General features: G+C 39.1%; 1 protein-coding gene across 1 annotated transcript in view; it reads right to left on the bottom strand.

The window, feature by feature from the left end:
* The window catches only part of LOC136750318 (fatty acyl-CoA reductase 1), a 68,441-nt gene that overhangs the window by 34,554 nt on the left and 14,052 nt on the right, over positions 1–19,835 (bottom strand). Inside the window, exon 2 of the mRNA XM_066705296.1 lies at positions 8,938–9,179. Coding sequence (XP_066561393.1) covers positions 8,938–9,126 — 189 coding nt within the window. The 5' untranslated portion in view covers positions 9,127–9,179. The remainder of the gene's footprint in view (positions 1–8,937; positions 9,180–19,835) is intronic.

Raw genomic sequence — 19,835 nt, forward strand, 5'->3', positions numbered from 1 at the left:
TAATTCCTTGTCCAGGGAAAAGCATATTTAATAAGATACCATTGAGAAAGTGAACCCATTAGAAAGGGAATCTAATACCGCAAGTCCTGTCAATATAAATCTCATAACTGTAGAAGTCTCTTAGGAAAAACTATTGATATCATTAATTCATACATAATTCAGGGATTACAAAATTGTGTTTGTGTTTCGAGTCATTCACTTTCCTGTCTGAAAGTGATCTACAGCTATGAAATATATATATTTGTAATATTTAGAACTTGAAAGCAAAGGTATTGGAAATAAAAATATTGTCAATCCATTAACACATAGGGGCAGACTGATTTGTGTTCGATCATTAATGCTGGTAAGAACTGACAATAGTGCTGAGAGGAAGTGACATCAGCAGGCTGTCCCTGGATATTCAAAAGTGTGTGAGTCAGGGGGGACATGGAAAACGGCTATTGAAACTGCAAGGTGAAACAGAGGGGGCTGTTCTCAGAATTTGCAGTCTACATGCACTGGCTACTACAAATATTACAGTGGCGTACTGTGGCGGCACCCTTTATGGTGTCAAACCCTTGGAGGGCATCAAGATGAGGTTACTTACAAAAGGTAATAAAAGCAAAGATTATGTAACTTTCCCATCAAAGGAAGTAATGATGTATTAACCTAGCTGATACCAACTGAATGGCAACTCAGATAACACAGGGAATCATACAGCGATACCGCACTGTTTGTTAAGAAACCCAGTCGAAAGCTGAGGGGCAGCAACTGCAGTTGATACTGCTGCACAGTAGACAGTCACCACAAGCAGACACGCTCCTACCCCAGAGTGCACTGCTTCAGTGACAGATGTCACCACGAGGAAGCTGCCTTTCTGGAGCAAAAGGGGTCGACTCAGGGGAAAGCTCGGCTCCGCTAGCGCCAACAGACACCTGCTCATGGTGATGTCACAGGGCTGGAGTTGTATTAGGTCAGATCTGCAGTCTGTATCCGAGTGTACAGGAGGAATCAGACTGCACGAGGCTCTAATAAAAGAACAACACAGAAAGCACAAAAACACAGCTGGGAAGTAGGAAGGATTAGGGGAGAGTAGAGGTTCATATTAGATTTCTGTTGTAGATTTCTGATCAACTTGTTTTGAGGGCGTTATATTAAATAAAGTATTATTATTCTGCCTAGATGTATTTCGTCCTGGTTTTAAGAGTGAACAAAAGACAAATGCAACTTGAGTGTTTGTTTTTACACACTGAAAACATTGCTAATTTGAACACACAATGGAAACCATAATGACTGAAATCCTAATATATTCCATCTCTGGACCTACCACCACCCCACCAGCCTCTGTCTCTCTTCAAAGTCACGTGGAGCACCTATTTAATAATCTTATCTGGACTGATAAAGAAAAAAAAACATAAGGCTGAACAAACAAAATAAATAAATGAGACGCTCCTTTTCCTTTCATACCAGTTGGTTTCACTGAAGGGCATTCGCCACACAAGATTAATGGTTAGTAAGCCAATATAGGCAGTCCCAGGAAAAAATTGAAATCATTCTGAATCTAACTGTCATTCTTACAACCTTTTTTTTTGTTGTCCTTTGCTACCTTCTTGTTTGCCCATTTGAAGACCTCATTGTAAAACTGTACTTCTGCCCTGTAGAAACAGAACCAAGATCACCCTTGTCCATAGCTGAGCATGGGGAAAACACCCACACACTGACACTGCATTGTTTTATCACAGTTGCAATGCTGCAAGTCATGATCCACACACCATGCGCTTTGTGTGCATTAAACTGACTGCAAAAAAAAAGGAAACCTAATTAAATCCAGTATGCAATCTCCCAAAGAGTAATTAGATTCTGAATCCCAAAGGAATCACAAACACAAGTTACTCCACCCTGCGTTTATCCCTCATGCCGCAGAGCCTTGAAGACCTGCTCGTCATTTTAACGCCAGCACTGGTGTTGAAATGAAAGCAGGGAGATGCAGATTTTGTCTAAGCTTGCTCTACCGGTAATTGCCAGGGAAAGGTATGACGCCAGCCTTGATTACACAAAGGCAGGGCGAGCACAAACAAGTGGCCTCACAGGAGGAACCGGCAAACCACTAGGAACGCTTCCACCCATAACTGTTTTCTATGAAATAATGATCAAGGTTTAGAGTTGCCGTGTATGAATCAGCCGCCGACACCACACACTGTGGCAGTGGCTATCCAGTTTCTACCTCAGAGCACATATTGATTGTGCAGCGCTGCCTTTCCCAACAGGTTACTGTAACGGTTTAGTTAATGAGGCCAAGATGGTGAAAACGAGGCACAAGCTCTTGGTGAATAATCGGAAAAAGGGAACAAGGAAAAATGCAACAAATTTTGCAGTCCACAGTCTGCTCATTTTACTGCAGTTATTCAGTCATATCATAGCTCATAGAAATCATTTGTTCTATTGTTGGACTTTTGTTTCATTGTTTTGCAATAAGTTGCTTAAAAAATATAAGTCTTTGATAATGTAGGCTAATGCAAAAATGTCAAAGGGGCTAAAAGGTATAAAAGTAAGATTACTTGTAATCCACAATTAACCAACATTTCAATCAGTCCAGTTATTGCATGAAGAGTGGTCAGATTTAATTGACAAATTCCCAAATCCTTGTGAAACTTTTAAAGTCACTTCTTTAATTTTTGCAACAAGCAGACCACTTGTGTTGTGTAACAAGAAGTAGAGCTCTGTTTAAGAATGTAAAAAAGGGGGATAACAGTTGAAAGAAGAAATAATGTTTCCTATAGATTCTTTCAATAGACAATCTATTCTTGCTGTTGTGTGTGTGTTTTTAAATACATACATTTTTCCTTTCACATAGGTCATGAGATAATGAATGCATGACCCTAACATCAGTGTATACAAGCCTTTTCACTTCAGCTAAAAGATGCACCTCATATCGAAATCACAAATGACGGGCCTGGTTTTGCGAAGCTGGACAATCATTTCCTCGAGAGTAAGACCGACCGTTTGAGTTCAGTTCATTTCATTACGGGTGTTTTATGAAACCATCGTGAGCGAGATGATGAGATGCAAGTATGTGACAATAACTCACAGGTACAGTTCTAAAATACACATTGCCCTTTCCACACTGGAAATCTGTCACCACCTTTAAGATCAGCCCCTATATTTGGGGCAGGAAAAAAACAAGATAGTTCTGTTTGTGAATAATATCACTAATATCATGGAACAGGAGGCTGTTAGCAGGCGGTGCCCATCTGGGATCCAAGATTGTGATACAGCAGCTTTGGCTTTGGTACAGTACGGATGCTCACTCCCCAATGAAACTGGTGTGAAAGGCTACCAGCTGTACTATGATCAGCTTATGGCACTGCACATCTTGTCAAAAGGATACCTGAAAAAACAGATGCATCAAACAGATCTGCTCTGAAGGATAAAATGAGCAATTTTAGAGCATTAAAGTGCCTGATCAAATCAAAGCTATTGGGTCAAAGCTGATAAAAAAGAAAAATGTAAGAATTAAAAAATTGAGAGATTGTGAATGGATTATAATGCACCTGCAATAGAAAAAAAGACTCCTGCTCTTATCTTAGGAAAATTATTTCTGTGTTTTCTACTTTTACTTCAGGTTGGCAGTGTTATCGGAATTAAGTTTAGCTTCGTGTGTATTCATCCTGGGATTAAAAATCGTAATTTGGAATATAATTCAGAAATGGGGTGTGAAAATACACATTTCATTTTTTCAAACTGATTGCAGATCAACTGTACATGACATTGTGGCTACTGGAGGTAGGCTGTATATCATTCTAGTCCCAAAATCACATAGTTCTAGGCCCAAGACCACTGCGGGTTGTTTTGGATACCTTTTCAGATGGGGGGGTTTGGGTCTGGCTTTATTAAGGACCCTAACTAATTCTAGTGTATGGACATTTACACGTTACTGGAGAGCTGAAGTGTGGTTTCAGTTGGACAGAAGGGGCTGTGACGTGACAGAACTGCATGCGTCGTGTGTATTGTGTGTCCCTGGCCACCCTGAGGCATCACGTCATTAATCCAGCCAAGCTGCTTCTGTCAGCAAAAAAATCCCCAAAGCACTTCCCTTCATGGCGAGCCTACAGACCCACCACATTTCCCAGATTCTCCATCTCTCCCACGTTTGTCGCTTTTCTCCCACAATGCAGTGGGGTTTTTTAGAGGACATGACTTTGAGTCCAGCATGAGAGCTGCCACAGCATACATTTGACAGGAAAACCAAGCTTTGCCAAACAAGTCAGAGCGCAACACACAAGGGAGTGAAGCAGCTCCAGGCTTTAGCATTTTAGAAAAATAGTGTTTCTTGATTCATGAATTTAAAAATGGCAAATACACCAGAAAGTGGAGAAAGCCTTGAACATTTCTAATTTAATCGGGTGAAATTAAGTGTATCTATTGTTTAAAAACTATGTCAAGACTTTCAAACTTTACATGTATTCTCTATGTTCCATAAAAAATCATTTTAATTCTTCTACTTTTAAAATATTTTTTCATATTTACTCTTTTTGCCCTAAAATATTTAAAAGGAACAGATTTAAGATCTCTGTTAGCAGTTCAGTGCTGCTCACCTTTTGTTTTGACTAATTTATAGCTTTTTACTGTGATTTAAAACTTTAACAGTTTCCACATTTTCTAAATTTGATCAAATTTGAGGAATCTTATCATATCATATACTTTCATATTAATCATTTAGCAGTTTTTCTCATGGCAATTTACATTTCTAGAATTTACACACACAAAAATTACATTTACAAGAACATTTTGACATGATATGATTTTATATTTATATGATTTTTATATATATATATATATACATATTTGTATGTAATATTTGTTTAACATTTCTAAAGAAAATAAATTTGTTTTTTTACAACCTTACTACAAAGAAATGATACCTGCTTTTCAAGTTATGTATCTGCCCAATCATAATACATGAGTTTTCAGTACTTTCTCCACTGTTCTGTATTTCCAGTACTGTCACATTATCAAAAGTTAAAAATAACACAATGCCTTCCAAAAATGCTGTACTGGAATGCTCTGTGTTGGGCAGGGAACCAGGCACTCTTAAATAAAACAAAAGGGAAAATCACTCCCACAAAATCTAAATCTGATTTTCTATAACTCTTTGCTCGCATTCAAAACCACTTATACTCTTTAAACACAGTATATAATCGCCAATTTGATTCAGGTTGCTTGCGCCAGTTCTATGGCACTTGTAAAATACTGAATCCACCAATCAGACAACTCGAGGGGCCAGTTCATGTCCAGTGTGTGCCCAGTAGTGAACTGCATCGCACGACTAATACCTGTTGCCTAAGTGACTGCATTGTAGCAAAGCAATAAAACATGTTTAAAGCACTATAAAGAATATTTCAGTTACTGGATAAGACTGGGGACATACACAGAACAGCAATGAGATTATAAATGACCATAAAATTACTTCAACTGACAATCATTACATTCCTGTTGTTCTTCAGCAGTGTTTGAATGTGATGTAATGCCACACATTTCAAATCAATGCAGAAATTCAATTATGAACCAGTCAGCACCTTTTCTGAGAAGAAACTTGTTATTCCACCTAGGTTTATTTATTTATACACACTTTATATATACAGTGAGGGAAAAAAGTATTTGATCCCCTGCTGATTTTGTACGTTTGCCCACTGAAGAAATGATCAGTCTATAATTTTAATGGTAGGTGTATTTTAACAGTGAGAGACAGAATAACAACAACAAAATCCAGAAAAACGCATTTCAAAAAAGTTATAAATTGATTTGCATGTTAATGAGGGAAATAAGTATTTGACCCCTTCGACTTAGTACTTGGTGGCAAAGCCCTTGTTGGCAATCACAGAGGTCAGACGTTTCTTGTAGTTGGCCACCAGGTTTGCACACATCTCAGGAGGGATTTTGTCCCACTCCTCTTTGCAGATCCTCTCCAAGTCATTAAGGTTTCGAGGCTGACGTTTGGCAACTCGAACCTTCAGCTCCCTCCACAGATTTTCTATGGGATTAAGGTCTGGAGACTGGCTAGGTCACTCCAGGACCTTAATGTGCTTCTTCTTGAGCCACTCCTTTGTTGCCTTGGCTGTGTGTTTTGGGTCATTGTCATGCTGGAATACCCATCCACGACCCATTTTCAATGCCCTGGCTGAGGGAAGGAGGTTCTCACCCAAGATTTGACGGTACATGGCCCCGTCCATCGTCCCTTTGATGCGGTGCAGTTGTCCTGTCCCCTTAGCAGAAAAACATCCACAAAGCATAATGTTTCCACCTCCATGTTTGATGGTGGGGATGGTGTTCTTGGGGTCATTCCTCCTCCTCCAAACAAGGTTGAGTTGAGTTGATGCCAAAGAGCTCGATTTTGGTCTCATTTGACCACAACACTTTCACCCAGTTCTCGTCTGAATCATTCAGATGTTCATTGGCAAACTTCAGACGGGCCTGTACATGTGCTTTCTTGAGCAGGGGGACCTTGCGGGCGCTGCAGGATTTCAGTCCTTCACGGCGTAGTGCGTTACCAATTGTTTTCTTGGTGACTATGGTCCCAGCTGCCTTGAGATCATTAACAAGATCCTCCCGTGTAGTTCTGGGCTGATTCCTCACCGTTCTCATGATCATTGAAACTCCATGAGGTGAGATCTTGCATGGAGCCCCAGACCGAGGGAGACTGACAGTTATTTTGTGTTTCTTCTATTTGCGAATAATCGCACCAACTGTTGTCACCTTCTCACCAAGCTGCTTGGCGATGGTCTTGTAGCCCATTCCAGCCTTGTGTAGGTCTACAATCTTGTCCCTGGCATCCTTGGACAGCTCTTTGGTCTTGGCCATGGTGGAGAGTTTGGAATCTGATTGTTTGATTGCTTCTGTGGACAGTTGTCTTTTATACAGGTAACGAGCTGAGATTAGGAGCACTCCCTTTAAGAGAGTGCTCCTAATCTCAGCTCGTTACCTGTATAAAAGACACCTGGGAGCCAGAAATCTTGCTGATTGATAGGGGATCAAATACTTATTTCCCTCATTAACATGCAAATCAATTTATAACTTTTTTGAAATGCATTTTTCTGGATTTTTTTGTTGTTATTCTGTCTCTCACTGTTAAAATACACCTACCATTAAAATTATAGACTGATCATTTCTTTGTCAGTGGGCAAACGTACAAAATCAGCAGGGGATCAAATACTTTTTTCCCTCACTGTATGCATGAGGTTTTAATGTTTTCTCCATTCTATTACAACACATAACTTGGTGCTAGGAACTCAAGTTAGTTCATTCATTTCTAATTTAATGAAGAGGGGCTTGTATGTTTTTCCACCAGTTTGTCTATAAAAAGTAATATAATGAGATAACAGGCCAGGATGGTTTTCAAATGTAATATGTTGATTAAATACATTAAATCAGGATTATAATGTCTGTATCTTGCATTAAAGTATTGTTAAAAGTATTGCATGCAGGACTCATACCGTGGAATTGTGGACCAAATGTAAGGGTGTTGACGGCGTTTCACTGTATGTACTTAGTCCTAAACAAATCAATTGATATGTTTGGTTGGTTCCTTATTTAAATAATGGCAGGTACTGGTATCCACAGCTTCACTGATTACACACAGACAGTATTCCTTTCTGTCAATGATAGCTTAATGTAAAGGTTGTATAAAGACTTTTCCAAGTATTGTCTGGATAACAGAAGTATGTCAGTCAGTCACAGTCAGACTGGGACATGTGCTCACCTTAAGCTATGCTAGTTTACCTCAGTCCAGACAGAGTGTTCTCCATCTGTTCACATAATGCTGAGGATCTTCCAGCGTTGAAAGTGAGCGGTGACCTGACCTAAAGAAGCCTTTTCTTGGGAATTATATTACGCTATTTTTAAAGCTGACCCGACAACATGCCCTCTTTGAGCGCAGAACAAGGGCACAGCTTAAGTCTCCATAAAAAGACAGCAGCGCTAAAACCTTTTACATGTCTGAAAAAAGTCGAGTGACCTCTCTCTGCTGACATGCGAAGTCCAGGTACACGAGTTAGAACATCTACGTAAGATTAAACGCACTGAATTATCGCAGCAAATGAATGACTCAACATAAAAACTGGCCCTAGGTTGGACAAAGATTAAAAAAATCAAACAGTAATTAAGTTAGTCAATGCCCAGAAAGAAGTACTCCAAAAAATATATACTAAAAAATTACACTATACTGGATCTTATGTGTGTGTCTGGGTTAAAGATGACAGTTCTCTCTTTAGTTTGCTGAGCTAGGCGTATTAACACTCCCTCCAGGATTTACCCTCTTTATTTCAAAGATTGTTAGAAGTCCTTGCAGTTTGACCTTGAGGAAACTGCAGCATGTGGTTTCAACATGGTAGGGCACTGTTAGGCTTGTTTGCAAATGCACCGAATCCTAGTCATCGTGTTCTAGAGTTATCACGCAAGAGTGCGAATTTCCACACTTTTAAGCATTTGTCTTAATGTACAATAACTTGTTCTCTTGATCTTTTCCATGAGTGCACCCTCAAAAGCATGGAAAAAGAAGAACCCTAACAAAGGCCAAAGGAAATTTACACTTGACTCTTTGCTTTGGATGAGGTCACAGTTTTGATATTGACTGAGATAGCAAGGCAAAGAGGGGGTGGACTTTCAGAGACAGGGTGCCTAAAGTCTGACAAAACATCTTCTGTTATGTTCTTCATGTTACTTGAGTGAACAAAAAAAAATACCAAACTGTTCTCTTATTTTGTATTACTGTTATTGAATCTGGCCTTCTTGGACACCGTATCATATTAATCCTGAGAAGCGTAACACCCTTGTGTGATTCGTTATCTAAAGAAGCTGAAGGTCCTACAACAGGAGACACAACAGGCTAGAGAAAAAAAAACAACTCCTTCACTTTCCAGATAAGCATTCATAATTCAAGGCTGCAATCCCCGAGAATTTTACCTTGCACTGCATCATGTCCTGGACTCTCTCCTGCATGGTCTGGCCAGCCTTGGGCCTCACGAGCATATAAATGGCCCTGACGTCAGGGCAGGAGCGCAGCAACTTCTCCACCAGCACTTTTCCCATGAATCCCGTCGCCCCGGTGATAAGAACGTTCTTCCCTGCGTAGTAAGCTGCAATAGATGCCATGGTGTTGTGTCTCTCTGTGTCGTCTTGATGCCAGCCTTTTCACCTAATGGCCCCTACAAAACACACACACACAAGGAGGAGAGATGGGGATGAGAGTGAGTGAGGATGTTTCATAACATGAAGGATGCGCACGCACACAACCACACAAACACACACAGAGAAGCGCAGATATGCATTTGCTGACCCCTGTATATTGAATCTACATTGTACAAGAGTTGTGTATTTGTATGCCAGGGATTGCATAATAAAACAGTGGCTCTCAACCCTGGTCCTGTAGTACCACTCTGTCTTCTTGTTGTACGCCGGGTGTTTAAAGAGTTACTGTTTAACAGACACTATTGAGAAAACTCAATGAGACCAATATCCTTATTAATGTACAGTTAGAAAATAAAATAATGTGCTCAATTAAGAAAATAAATTAAATAAATCCAGCACATAGCACATAGTTCCAAGCAACGAGGTCTGAAACAATTCCTGTGAGAAACTGTTGTTTACTAACAATTACTAGAAGCATTTGATTATTTAAACAAGAATCTTTCATAAGTACTGTGCGGAGCCTGTGGGGAGATTGGCAGACATTTGAATGATGCCTAAAATGGTATTAAAACCAAATCAGCCAAGTCTAAAAGAGTTCATCTGGTCTAGTATTGGTTGGAAGGGAGACTTGAAATTATTTATTTTCTACAGTAACACTCTTTGAAGCAAAATAAGCTACATGTACTACAACAGAGACTGAAAACTAAAGTTAATATTTAAACACTAGTTAATTTGCAAAACACACAAAGGGACTTGCAAATTATCATTGTAAGTCCAAAAAACTGATGTTGTTAGCTACTTATGATAAAGGACATGCTGTTGCCAAGAGTCTCAAAAACACAGAGTTAGTTTTATGTGTTTAAATCATTCTGCTTTAGATTAAATAAGAAAAAAAGAAGTGGAATAAATCAACAGAAGATAATATAAAAATGCAAAGTTGAGATTTGTAAAACAAAAACAAAATAAAAGGAAAAGCAACAAGGAACAATTCAGGAATAGCTCCAAACTATCAAATCCTATAAATAAAAAGTGAAAGGAACCCTTCCTTTTAAATGAGGCCATCTTGAAGAGAATTACAAATACTGTATCCATCTACCTTCCTTCAGTTCTGACCCTTGCAAATCAAGTCCAGTGTTTTTCCAATCCATGTATTGTAGTCTACATCCCACAGACCTCCAGACTGGACTGTAGTGTCTAATCGAATGTCTAATTCTTTCCATCACTTGGAGAAAGTCTTTCTCCACCAATAACCAGTTGCTGGAAATCAATAATAAATAAATTTCGGGCTCTTGCCTTTTTATTTTCTGGCAACCAGGGCCACTTGAGATGAGAGGCAGCAATTTTTTTAATAGACACATACATTCTGACAGTTATGGCTTCTGATATTTCTTTATGAATTTTCCTTCTTGCTTTTCTTTTTTCTTCCTCAGTACGAATTGAATCGATGTATTCACTAATGGCCACATTGTAATGGACTTCATCTGGCGGTATAAGCTTGCTCAATACAATTAATCAGATTGTGTCTGGGTATTGATGGCAGACTCCCAGGCCTTATAGGAAATGCTTAATAAAAAAAGGGACAAAGTAACATATGGTCAGTACTTTCTGCCCATATAGAGATTATGTCAATACTGTAATACAAGGATAAACCATAGAGCTCACTTCAGTTTCTATTAATTTCCTTTTGAAAAAGCATTCTCAGCATACCTCAATGCTTAGTGATTGCATTACAGTTTTATCACGAAGAAGACATTACTGCCCTAGACTTTGTGTTGACTCACTGTCTGTGTGGGAGCCAGTTTGAATATGTGATATCTTATCACTGTTTGCGTTTTATGGTAGTGCTTTGGTGGCAGCCTCTGCGCTCATTCAACTTCTGGATCTTAAACCTCATCAAATGTGTCCATTTTGTCGTTCCGCAGTGGAGGCTAAACACTGCCCTGCTACTGGTTGTGATTTCCCCATTGCTAAGCAGAGAGCGGAAAACAAATACATTAAAAAAGTAATGCTTTAAAGTCCTCAATACCATGTTTAAATATTTGCTTTCCTGCTGTGCACAAAACCCAGAATAATACAGCATAGTATTTTTATATAGGTCATATGAAAAAAAAAAAAAAAAAAAAGCAATTTTCACAGCAGGCATATTTGGGTCACTGGCACACGAAACACTGTGAAATTGATCGGTGAAGGACCTTGGAATAGAGACAATCTTCAAATTAAGAGCTGATCTCTTCTGTCCCTTGAAAGCTCATATTATACTGTATGATTAACTCAGGAACTCCGGCATCATTGAACAGTGTTCAGGATAGTTTTAATATTGATATGACTGCAGCACTGCGAGCTATAGCACTGTCAGTCTTTCTTAATGCTAACTATCTCCATTACAAATCTCTTGTGTTAAACTATGAACTAATGGATCTGGAATATGTTTATGTATATGTATAGGCCTCCCCATAGATCAAAGCAAGCGGAAACATCTCGGGGAGGCCTTCATCCATATATATAAAATATTACCTATGTATTTTATAGAGTTACATATATCAATATCTACAAAAAAATCATTCTTTGTTATTGGTTTAATATACAACCAGACTCTATTACTTGAATTATGATGCCATTCAGAGCACACAATAGAACAACCATATACATTTACAGTCACAGAATAAAATGTAAATAAAGTTGTGTGTCCAATGAGGACAAACAGAGAAGAAATCCAGAACCTGTATCAAGACATAGTTCAAAGTAACACAATCAGTTTGAAAATAGGCCATAAAACTGTTTCACTGACATCAAATACTAGCAGCATCTGTGCTGATGATGCCCATGAGTTCAAAGCAGAGCAAACCCACTAACAAGGGGAGAGACAGGTAGGACTGCAAAAGCCCTGGGAATTTAACTGCCCTGAAAATAGAACCAGCACGGTTATAAAATTATGGTTTTAGGTGTCTTTATGTGTTGCTAATAATGAATAATAAGGTGTGTGAGGTTTTTCCAGTTTAATTCTATCATTTAATCAACACTTTAGCACTTTACATTTTACCCCTCACCAAATAATGTCAGATGTCACTAGGAAAAAGACAATCTTTGGCTGAATTACAAGCAACTGTAATTTTATTTTATTTACCGTGTCTGCATTCCATGAAAAGATTAATAATTTTGGGGCAAGGCAGTTAATTAACCCATGCAATGTATCCACACATGACTTTGGACAAAATGGAAAAGATTCGATTTTTCCTCAGCTGGGGGACGAAAAAATAAATGTGTAGCTTCCAATCCAAGAGAAATGGAAAGATACGTACATGTACAAAATGACAGGGTCTTAATTGAGAGATACGTGGATTCATACATACACACAAACTGAGTTTACCATGATTTTCCACTTGGTGTGTCCTCAAGTGAATGCTTGCAGTTTTTGGCAACTATGCACATTCTGCATGTTCCATTAAAACCGTGATGATTCATTAATCCGTGCCATTTACCCATAATGACATTTCTATGCCCATTAGAGATACGAGCCGCCCAGTATATATAATTAATGATTGGTTTTCTTCATGTTTTATTTGCTGGCCCGCTGATGTGGCCATCAGCTTGTCTACATCTTTTAAGATTCCTAATATGATTTTAAAAAGTCCATGAACTTTAAATTAAAAAAGTGCATTTCAAAATGGGTATTGCATTTGTCTTTCCTTGTTTTCAGGTTTAAATTTTACATTGCTGATTTCAGATATCCAGACATTGAGGATAACATATAAACAGGAAATTCAGTTAACATATAAACAAATAAATGTGTACCAAGGTCGTTTTTCATTGTGTTTCAGTGTTCTCAATTTCAGTTTTAAAAAAATTGATATTTTGCAGTGGAAAATGTTACTGAATTGTGCCATTTTACAGGAATATCCTTTGAAAGAGAATGTATGCAAAAATGTATAAATTACACCCTTGTACACATGGAATGCATATGCGCATATATAGTCAACAAACAATCATTATGATCATTATGATCAGACAAAAATACTCCTGTTTTGTAGGTGGCACTTCTCAGGCTGCAGTTTTGGGACGGCATACATTTTTAATAGACCCCTGTTATACAAAAGACAAAACAAATTACTTTGTGGAGCTTGAACTGGGATAAGAAAGTTAGCATTTACCTTACGAACTCAACATAGGTAACCTTGCTTTAGCCTATTCTTCGCCACTGCACATTTATCTCCTCTATTGTTGGAAAGGAGAATATAAGAACTCCGTCTGCCATGGACACAGCAACACTTCCTACTGTCTGCAGAAACTATAATTTCTATCAAGGAATAAGTCTGTGAAAAAACTAATACTTGGTCGATTGGATAACTCGGATTGCTGATGCATGACAGCTTTTGACATCTGTTATTATTCGGCGAGTTTTAAAAAGTAACTTAAATGAAAGGATCAAGCTGAGAAAATGCAACACATATTACAACACTAATTGCAACAAGTAAAGATGCATACAACTATAATTTTAGGAACTGCCCAATTTCCCCTTTAAGTCAATCTTTCTAAATGCTAAGCTTGACCGTTGCAAAGCTCTTCTGTTAAACCGAGGCTACAAACCAACTTTTTCCATTGGTGGTTCCTGGCAAAATAAGTGCATGGTTTTATTGGGAAATTATTGGGCTGGTGTCATAGCAAGGACCTCACTTTTACTGATTAGCATTTCTGGCTTGTAAAAAGTTGCATTATACAGTGTGCATCAAGCTGAAGGCTGCCTTGGGCAACATTCAGTGTCGATAAAGGTGTGGCTTTTATTTGGTTTCTATCTTTGGAAGAGAATATACATTTGAAATAAAATATTGAATGTGGCAAAGACTGATGTAATATACAAGAAATGTATTCAAATTTGTTCATAAGAACGCACTATACTGAGCAGGGCAGTGTTGGAATGTGATTTGCTGATTTGTTTTTTGTTCTCACCTAGGCCGAATGCATGAAACTCAGCCATTATTATCAGTTTTGTCCCTCCCCCCCTCTTGTTTTCCCATCGCTAGGGCTACTGTAAATAACTACAGAAAGGGTGTAGTGTAGGTGCAGAGCAACCCACTTCCTGACACTGAGCTTTTCTATTGTACCTAGCAACAGGGACATAGATTTGCAGGCCTAATAATGCTGTTGCCATCTTGGGCACAACCATGTGGCCTGAAACGCCAAGGTCTTTCACAAGGTCAACTTCAAATGCAATATTTTAGGGGTAAACCATCATCATGCTACTACTTCAAATAACATGAAGGGCTCCTATATACATTTATGCCTCTTGACTTAACACATAAAATGCAGATGATTTAATGCCTTTGACTGAAGGCGTTGGTTGGTTTGGTTCAGGTTTGCAGCGTTTGGATTACTACTCTGTATTGTTCTCATGGCCTATTGATACCAATTAGGATATTTTAGATTATGTACAGTTTTGATGAATTATTTCAATATAAATGGATCCCACACAATCCTGAGGAACACTGAAAACACTTAAACATTTCTGGCATTTTTATCTGACTCTAAGCTGTCTCTCATATAATCATCATCGTTATCATCATTATAATCACTATTATCATATATTCTACAATTATCTTAATTTAAATATGGAAAGATATGAGCTGATTATGTCAGTTTCCAATTATCAGCAAGCAAATACAGAAGGTCCTGTCATAATTGTGGTTTGTCTAAGAAATGAACATCAGAGCCCCCCACCTACAAGAAGGACAGAAGATCAGACCTCCCCCCTAGTTGCAAATGACCTAGATCAAACACAGACACACAAGCACACAGACAGAAGAACACATGCTGAGACCCACACAGAGACACAAGCACACACACAGGCACACTCGCTTGCATCTCTGTCTCTCTGTGGGGCTGAGCCACTGAGACAGCTAAGATCAGGGAAGGCAGGAAGCTGTGATGACAGAGGATAAACCCTGGCTGCTTCAAAACTGCGAGGAACAGGCCAGAGTCTTGCTGTTCTGGGGATAGGGAACCGATCTTGTTATGAGATCTTGTTTTGCTTTACAAATACCCACTAGCTGGAGATTTGCAAGCCACCACAAATGCCCTCTCTCCCTAGCTGCGGGGACAGGAGCTCCCTTTCGGCCTTCTCCCCGAGTGATGTAGCAAACTGATGATCTGATTGCAGGAGCTGGCTAGTAAATTTTAGTCCTGATGCGAGATCCCATACCATCCTGGCCTTCCACTCCGATCTTCATTACAGGAACCCCAGCTGAAACTAGCCAACTGAATACATAGTCTGTCCATTGTAATCACCACCAAGCGGATCGGTGGACAAGGAAGCCCAAGGAAGGAGCGTGAAGTCATATTAAATCAGGGTGTTATAAACCTTATATCAAAGCAAAAGCTCTACATACCAGTACATAGATCCATTTCTGTCAATTCATAGCTGGATAACCATTATTTTTACTTCCAGGTTAAACACAAAGGGGAACACAGGGTAAAGAGAAAACAAACACGAGGGTTCCTGACAGCTTGAGAAATGCCTACTGTCTGGGTTTCAACAGCACATTCCTTAAACACAGTGGTGTGGCCTACCTCTTGTGTTTGAGAGGTATTTCATGAATGACTTGTTTTTCATAAACCACATGCGCTTTCTCTGCCTCCAGCCCTGTTGTGGTGTTTGCTTGGATGGCTATTGACTACTGTAACTTGACTATTCCAGCAAAAACAAACAAACAGCAAGCAGCATTATTAAGGCTGCTTGGGAGTAGGGTTGTTTGGAGGGAGGGATGCTAATTTCCTCACTGTCTCAGGTCCCTGGGACTAGGCTTGTTAGAAATCTATTCAGGGGATATTTTCACAGGAATAGCAACTCAATTTAGCACATAACAATTCAAGCAGAAACAACAAGAGAGCTTCAGTTGGAATACACATAAAAGCATGTGAGGCAAGCAGAATACAGTCACCACAGAAAACTGAAGGATTCTAGTAGGTTTTAAAAACAACTGCAGACAAGTTCAAGAAAAATTTAAAATTAATTGTGCAGCTACGTTGTGAAAATAGGTTGTGGCTTTATCGTATTTGAAGGGATGCTAATGACTTCACAGTAAGGACAGCATCCAAACTAATCTAATAAACTGTTTAGCCAACTTAGTTAATCTGAATTATTATGTAGAGTAAAAAGCCTCAAAGGAGACACCAATCGATATTTTAAGCCTAAGCGCAGAATTTAGCCAATCCGGATTGTGAGTCAATGAAAGCAGATGTCTAATAATTTCTAATAAAAAATAATAAGAAACAAACAAACAGCAAATCGAAACCTTTTCATCAGCCATAATTTAGGTTCAGCTGTTTATTAATAGCCAAGAACATTTTTACTCCAAGAGGGACTGGTTTGATTCACAGCTGCCACCGCTTCAGATTGAGTTGATAAGAGCAAGAGAGAGAAAAATCTAAACAAAACAGTGAACTACAGATCCCTGTGTAAACGAATATGGAGACCTTCCCTCAGTTATAAAGGTGATTCACCTGAATGGTGTTGTCCTTCTGGTGTCATTGAAAGAAATTAACGTCTTCGCCCTGAAATTTTCCATAGCAATGACACACCACCGTCACTAACGTCATGCTTGCTTCAGGAATCAATCTGTTTAGGCAGTGGAGAACAGGTATGCCCACTCGCTGGGTGCTTCTCAGACAGAAAGTAGCCTATATTTTCTTTGTCAATTACTGTATGTCAGAGCTAGGGGTGTCAGCGGGAGAGGGCTAGAATGCAAGTGGTGTTAAATAACACTGCTGTAACATTGAGCTAATCCATGAATTGACCCATTTGTCAACTCTTTAAATTTCACACTTCCGTCCCGAGGGATTCTTTTGTGCCCCTAATAGGTGAATAAAAACTGGACTGATTACTGTAAGGTTTTGGGTTGCAGCCCACAGGTACCTCAACTGCCTTCACTGGAAGCTAGGAGTCCTATCTCACTATTAGGGCACTGACATTCCTACCTGGCTTTAAAATATAGCTATTTATACCAGTTACACTAATCTCTCCTCGAACAGTGCTTCCCAGCTGTGGATCCTAGGTCCTTTGTGGCACTTTCAAGGTGTTTCATTCAGGACTTGACATACTGGGACATCAGAATCAATTCTAGCTATGGGTACATCCAGGAACGGTGATTATTGAAAATGGGTGGAAGGATGGCTGTATGCATGAATGAATGGTCTGGCAATACTGAACCCAAAGAAAAAGGATCTTTGGATGTGCGTGTTAATCCTGCCTGAGGATTGTCTAAAACACAAGGCATGCTGCCATGTCAGAGGAAAAAACAACGCATTCACTGATTAGTCACCACAGCATACTGAACTGCCATGACACAGTCTCTCTGTGGAGACACACACATTGAGAAAGCAGATACACACACTAAACACACCATGGCTTGGGTTTCAGCACCGGGGTCTGCAAAGAGCAGTATCACATTCAGTTTCTTGGCAGTCGCTGATGGGAGTAGCACTACACAGGAGAGGGCTCTTTGTAATTAAATTCTTCTTCCCCCCCTTATTTATGAAGAGACAAGCCCTGTAGATATGCACAACTCAGCTACAGTATAGTTCCTTGCTCTCTAGACATGGACACACATTGCCAGAGGTTAAAACCCGAGGAAATTAATGGTGAAATATTGGACTTTTTTGTTTTGAAAGAAGAAGAATAACTGAAACAAAAGGTACAAAAATGCACCAATTAAGTCAACATGTTGTGTTTAGAGAGAGTGGTCAGTAAAAGTAGCAAGAAATGGTCAATATAAACAGTGAAATCCTCAGAGCACAACACACACCAGTATTTCACCACAGTGTAAACGCCATTTGTCACCTAACACCTGAAATATCTTCAGAATAATATTTTTCAGACTTCATCTAACAAAAGGAAGCAAACATAGTAATCTCTTGTAGTTGCATTGTTTACAAGCACGTAGGACTACATTTGGGAATGTGTGACTGAGAAAAGAAAATACCCCCAAAATAAATTAATATCCATAGATTCAAGGCTGGGTTCTACTGGTTTGACAGCCACGTGTTCTTAAGAACACAAGGCGTGACATCAGGTTTGTATTTCAGCACTTGGCTATCCAGTTATCCTGCAGGCTACGCTGGACCTGAATTCCTCATCAAGTGTGAACCCCATTCTTGACAATAGACAGGCGTGGTACCTGAAAGTAATATGTCAAACCTGATCCATGCTAACTGTGAGCCACGGGGCATGGGTTGTTCCAGTATGATACACTTCAAACATGTTTCTTTAATGACACAGAAAAATACTGAACACTGTGTCTCACTCATGCTCTTCCCATTTCTTCTTCAAGTTCACATGGGTTATACCATGATCAATTTTTTTTACTTTTCAACTTTTCACGAGAAATTAAAATAATAATAATAAAACACACAACATCCCTAAGACATTGCTCTCCACAGACAACCTGTAGATTACTATGTGGTCCATCGAGTGCACAGAGTTCTAACCCTAAAAAGTCTGCAGCTTGCACACAGTTGACACTAGCATCTGCTGCTTTAAATGGAAACTTGTTCTCTGTCGTGGATTTGAGAAGTCTGTTCGAAAACGATATGCTGGAAATGAACTCTGGGAATCCTGGTGCGGCCTAAGGTGCAGAATCGCAGGACAATTGCTCAGAATGTAAAAGCTCTGCTGCCGGAAGAGTGAGGTCATGCATTCTCATCCACCCAAGTTGCAATCACTGCTCTAGGAAAAATAAATTGAAGAGTGGGTGGGTGGGTGGTTTGTTTAGAGAGAAAAAAAGTCCAGACGAAACCCAGCCATGTGCTATGGAATATGGAAAACCATCAAGGAGGACTGGCACTGGCAAGGCATTTGAGTTTCAGTCACAGGAGGAATGCACACAGAAGGAGGATCAACACAGAAGATACATGGTGATGCTTTGTTTACCACACTCAAAAATGTGTCCCAGAGAGGTTCTCAAAGGGAAGGAGTCTTTCATTTGAAATGCACATTGTTAGAAAGAACTAAATTGGGCACCTGCTTCTTCCATTTATAAAAAAAATAAGTTAAGAACAGCAGCAGCAATAATAGCTTAATATGTAATCTACAACGTCTGCAACAGTACTGGGATAATTCCCAAGATCGCCCTCCTATTCAATTAATTTCTCTTTAGGCTGTCCTACTGGATATACTAGCAAAATACACTGTAATACATCTAGGTTCCTATACCCAGAGAGGAGGAAAGCCGATATAAGCCAAGTGTGACTGGAAATCCAATGGAGGTATACACAGAACCATTTATAGACAATATTTTGTGAACATATATGTCTGGGAGCAGTGTTGGCTAAAGCTACAAGCTACTCCTGAAATAAGTAGGTAGTTACACAAATTATACTAACTAAATACACTAACATAACTAACTAGCATTCAAATAAAAACCAAAATCAAACAGAATACCATTGCAGGTATTAAACAGTGATTTCATTACAGGTAATGTAGTCCTTCACACAAAGAATCACCTGAAGACACTGTTTGACAAACTTCTGATTATTATGACAGTAGACTATAGTAAACAATAGTTGCACTCTTAAGTGTTTTACATTTTTCATTAACCCTATGAAAATGTATTATACGTTTACACTGAAGAAACGTGATATAACTTAACACATTACATTTAAAAAATAAAAGGAAATTCTAGTTC

Source organism: Amia ocellicauda, chromosome 5 (genome assembly GCF_036373705.1).
Source record: "Amia ocellicauda isolate fAmiCal2 chromosome 5, fAmiCal2.hap1, whole genome shotgun sequence".
NCBI classification, from domain to species: Eukaryota; Metazoa; Chordata; class Actinopteri; order Amiiformes; family Amiidae; genus Amia; species Amia ocellicauda.